Source organism: Frankliniella occidentalis, unplaced genomic scaffold, assembly GCF_000697945.3.
Source record: "Frankliniella occidentalis isolate FOCC.00 unplaced genomic scaffold, Focc_3.1 Scaffold50, whole genome shotgun sequence".
Lineage (NCBI taxonomy): Eukaryota > Metazoa > Arthropoda > Insecta > Thysanoptera > Thripidae > Frankliniella > Frankliniella occidentalis.
Window position 1 is genome coordinate 106305 of NW_026267180.1, and position 5257 is coordinate 111561.

General features: G+C 51.5%; 1 protein-coding gene across 1 annotated transcript in view; it reads right to left on the reverse strand.

Annotated features, from left to right (window-relative positions):
* The window catches only part of LOC113210011 (homeobox protein extradenticle-like), a gene marked incomplete in the record, with an annotated part of 156880 nt that overhangs the window by 61611 nt on the left and 90012 nt on the right, over nucleotides 1-5257 (reverse strand). The window contains 1 exon segment of the mRNA XM_052267304.1: nucleotides 3852-4102. Coding sequence (XP_052123264.1) covers nucleotides 3852-4102 — 251 coding nt within the window.

Consider the following 5257-nt stretch of genomic DNA (forward strand, 5'->3'; position numbering starts at 1 on the left):
CTCCCTCACGCATTCCGCGCGACATTCCGACTGACAATATCACCAGGAACGGGCGGCCGTAGTCAAACAGCGACAGGGTACACGGCAAAGAAGAAGAATCGACTTTCTTGCGCCCATTGATCCGTTTAGTAAAACCGAATAAGGGTTGTGCGAAACAAAAAATTGGTTCCTCCGACCGACTACGATTTAGTAATTAGGGTTAATTTTTTACATTCTATGAAAGTTTGATAAAAAAAGGAGGGGGTGGGGAAAAGCACTTATAATAGATATTGTAAAAAATCGATGTATTTGGCGATGTAATTTCGTGCCACGTCTTTCTGTCACCCCTCCTGCAATTTGTTATCAAATTTTTACTGTTTAAATTTGTTTCGATAAACGGTAGTTTTAACATGTCGTTAGGTTGTATTTATTTTTTTCTTCACACTAGCGTATTTAAAAAATGCGTAAGCGGAGCATGTTTTCAGGACTCAGTAAGCTACGAATAAAAATTCAGAAGATTTTAGTGTCTAAACTATAGTTTACAGCGGCATGCGACCCCCTCCTCTCGAGAGTAACGGCGGCAGGAGTCCTGCAGCCTGCAGAGTGGGAGGGGGTTAGCAGTGTCAGGTGCAGTGAGCAACAGGCAAACAGGCAAGGAGCAGCCAAGACTGAAAACTCGTCAAGTATTTACCGTGAGAGCGAGGGGCGGCGAGGGGGCACCCGAGAAGAACCACTCACTCAATGAACAAACCCCCATTTCATTTTCACTCCCACACTGTTTACCACCGTTTGCCCTCGCCCGCTGTAAAGTCGCTCATCTCATAAAGCAGGGCATCTCTCTCTCTCTCCCTCTGATGCTGTGACAATGTGCCGGTGGCAGGACCGTTAAAGTTATACGGCCGTGTGGTGGTGTTAATGAAGAGAGTGTCAAGTGTTCCGCAAGTGGAGAGCGGGGTGCGGGGGTGGGGGAGAGCAGTAAAAGGAACGACCGTCGGCAGCTTTACGACTGCTGCGTGTAGCGCTTCATCCCGCACGTCTGGACCGCTCAGCCCGCACCCCATCCTCAGCAGTAGGTTGTCACACGACACTCCGACACACCAACAACAACAACATTTTGCATATAGTTAGTCGTCACCAGGTATGATTGTTTAAATGTGTGCAATAATATATGTGCCTAGACCTCCAACTTATTACGTAACGGCCTTTAACGCTTTAACGTTATATTAAGCGTTATAATTTGAAACTTTTACTGTAGTGCTTTGGAAATAAGTTCGTTGTTCGTTTTGTTTTCAACATTCCTTCACAGAACGTACGGTTATTTCAAAGATAGCTTTAACTTTTAGTTTGCGACATATGTTTAGTTACGTTGGGTAACTAACATTCGTTCGTGTTATGGTAAGTTATACGGAGCTGGGTGTGCCTGCCGGCCTTATACAGTGCTGCTACACTGTAAAATGCTTGCAAACTTTATTCTTTGCAACGTTGCAAAGAATTTGTGAGCATTGTATTGCAAAGAATTAGTTCGTATTGCAAAGAAGTTCTTTGCAAGCTGGCAGAATCCTTGCAAACAATGTGTTTGCATTGCAAAGAAATAGTTTGTAAGCTTGCGAAGAACTAGTTCGTATTACGATGCTTGAAAATTCTTTGCAAGCTGCAAAGAAAATAGTTTGCAATACGAACCTATTCTTTGCAAGCATTTTGCAGTGTAGTGCTGGTATGTATCCACCCGGTGTTTGCCGCAGCACATCTGCACCACTGTAAAATGCTTGCAAAGAATAGGTTCGAATTGCAAACATATAGTTCGTTCCAAAGAAATTATTTTCAAGCTGTCAGGATCCGTGCAAACCATGAGTTCGCATTGCAAAGAAATAGTTTGCAAGCTTGCAAAGAAATAGTTAGCAAGCTTGCAAAGAACAGGTTCGCATTAGACAGCTTCAAAATTCTTTGCAAGCTGCAAAAAATACCCGTTGCAATGATAGGAACCTGTTCATTGTAATCATTTCGAAGTGCACTGTAAGGCGAACTCTCATTCGCTCTCTACGATTCTCTATTCGGTCAAAACCTTACAGTTATAAACTTGAAACCAAGCGTGCCAAGTTGTTCCTGTGCTGTGGCTGTAGGCCCGCACCCGCGCCCGCTCGCCGGGCGCCTGCAGACAGCGGGGTAGGCAGACCCGCGGCGCGCGCGTGCCCGGCGGGTCGGCCTAGCTGGCGGCGCACTGGCCGCTCCACTCCACACCCCGGGATGTCTAGCGTCCGTTCGTTCAGACTGCTTTCTAGCCCAGGACTATTCTAAAACGCAGTCAATAATCAAGTCCTTGAGAAAACAACTTGCACCCGCTCGTGTCCCTCTCCTGGCGGCCTGACCGAAAGCCTGTCCGTCCGTCTGTAGGCGAGTCGCCAAGTCCGCAGCGGAGTAACGCGCCACCCAAAGCCAGAGGGCGGGGCGGGGCGGGGCGGGGCGAGGCGAGGCGGGGCGGGGCGGCCCACGCCATTCAATTTGCATTTCTTTACGCGCAGGGTGGCGGCGCGTGGCGGGCGCGGCATCAAAGGGCGACAAACCCAACAGAAGAATTACGAATACTTTTCTGAAAAGAGCGACTGAACCGAGGAGCCGGGGCTCCAGCCGCACTCGCTGGGAGTGAAAGGGAATAAAAGGTGGGGCGAGCGGCGAAAGGGGACGCGGTACACTGCCGAAACAAAAAAGGAAAACTAGTGCAAAAATAAAAAAAATAAAATTAAAATAACGTGACGATTTCTGCTGCCGCAACTGTTGACACACATGTTCCACAAGCGAACAGAAATGCAAACAAGATAAGAGTTACAACAGCGTGTAGTGTAGAAATGCTTTGTGCTACTGGGTTTTCCTTTTTCGGGTCTCCTGGCAGACCTTGGGTGGGCACGGCACACCTCGGTGCAGTTGTCTGGTCCCAGACTTGAGTTGTGGGGCTTCCCCGTCACACCCCGGCCGCCCGGCCAGCGGGCGACGCCGGGGCTGTGCGCTGCGCAAGGGCGGCAAGGGCGGTATTCACGACTACTTTTTATACTTTTATGGGGGTCGGGCCGGTTAGGTCCGAGTTGGATATTCTCTCTCTCTCTCTCTCTCTCTCTCTCTCTCTCTCTCTCTCTCTCTCCCTCTCTCTCTCTTTGTCCCCCTGGTCGCCGACCCTCTCCCAACACGAGATGTCTCTCGAATTCGCCCTTCGCTGCCACCATTCTATTCTGGAAATGCTTGGAACGGAAGGCCTGCCCGCCTCTCCCTTTCTCCCTCACCCCCTGCCTCCTGCCTCCCACTCTTCCTCCCTCTTTCCCTGGTACAGAACTTGTCAGGGTGGAGAGCGCGGCGGGCACCGCTGGCCTGGCACAGCCGGTCCTAGAAATCGACAAGCAAAGCAGTATGCGAGCGGGCGCGAGGTTTGGCGCATACTACCACAACGTCCCTGGCGCCCTACAGCACCTCCTAAACGCAGACTGTCTCCCGGCACCGAGCCCTCCAGCTCCCGAGTCCGGTTTGCAGAGGGAAGCGGGGCAGACAGGAGAATAAATATATAGAAGAAATCCGTTGATATAAATTACCAGCATTAAAGCCCCCGCGCCATATTCCGGCCCTGCCGGCCGGGGCAGAGCTGGCAAAAAGAATTAAAGAGAGACAACGGATTTCCGGCGCGGGCGGGCCGGCTCTGTAATCCCCCCCAAGGATCCCCAACCCAGCGGATCCCCCAAGCGCCGGGATCCAGCCCGCCCGCGGGGGGCAAATTGAATCTGCAGGCGGGAACGAGCGCGCCGCGGTGGCCGGGCGCGATAACAGTGATAACAGCAGAGGCGCCGCTGAAGCTGCTGGACCAAATCATTTGTCATCATTCCTTCCCTTACCTGTTCGTATTTCTCGAGCTCCTGGTGGTAGATTTGTCTGATCTGCGCCAGCTTGGCCCGGTAGTCCGAGTGTTCGATGGCGTTGTCCGGCTGCCCAGGGCCCCCCGACGCCGCCGCGGACGCCGACGCTGCCGCCCCCGCGCCGCCCCCCTTCTCCGGCCCCGCCACCCCCTCCGCGATCAGCATGTTGTCCAGCCTCATGAGCTGCGGATCAGGGGGCTCCTCCTCCTGGGTGTTTCGAAGGCTCAATACTGCAACAAAAAAGAGGACACGGATGCAATTAGAAATCAGACAAAACAATAGGGGGCATTTAAAAAAAAAAAAATACAAAAAAAAAAAAGACAGAAAAAGTTGGTCGATTTCTGACAAGCTCGCGTTTAGATACAAGGAACGGTTTTCTCTTGCAAAGTGTCGAACTGAGGACACCAATCAATATCCGTCAATATCTAACGGAACGCCACCGTGTTCAATGCCAAACGAGGGGTCGTCAACTCGTGTACGGAGGAATATTGAATATTACAAATAATATTGGTAATATTGAGCCAATTTTCAAGCTGTGACGTCATAAAACTAGAAAAATGTGTAATATCGAAGTAATATTACCAGTAATATGGCTAATATTGGTGTAATATTTGAGGGTAATATCAGTCCGTGTACGGAGGAATATCGAAGTTGACGACCCCTCGATGCCAAATGTTTCGCAGAAACACAGAGAGATTTGTGCCTATTATGTTTTCCTGAAAGTTGCGTAAAGAAAAGACTTGAGCGCATGTGTGCGAGTGCGCGAGTGCACTTGTGGGGTGCGTGTGCGTGTGTGTAGGTGTGCCAGTGCCCGGGGGCGAGGCACCAGGCGCCACATATCACTTCTCTTTATACCTTTCCCTTTGGTTCGGGACTGCTCCTGCCACCGCCGCCTCGCAGCCACACCACTTCCAATCTCCCCCCTCCGCCTCCCCCCTCACTTCCTCCCACACTACGAGGGGAAAGGTAAGGGGGGGGGATGCACTTCCCGATGGAAGCCCGTGTAAACAGGTCACGCATCCAATAAACGGGCAACGACACCCCGTGGCCCGCGCCCCGCCACCCCTCGTGTGGGACCTCATCCACTGCCAAGGAAGAGGTAACCAAGAAGGGCAGCGCTCGGGCTGCGCTGCGTCACAACTGCAGGGGGACTCCAAGAGCGAAGCTGGCCGCTGGGCGAAGAAACCAAATACTTGCGAGCCCCCGTTTGAGTTTCGTAAGAGAAGGTCATCATTTGAAAACACATGTGGTGTGTGGCGGAATGAGTATAAAGGCGAGATGAGTAGAGTGCGTGCGCGCGTGTGTGTGTACACACACGTTAGGAGGCGGAAGAGTGGTAGTATGAGGGGGAAAGGAGGGGGTTACAGGGGCGTTGGGAGGGGCTG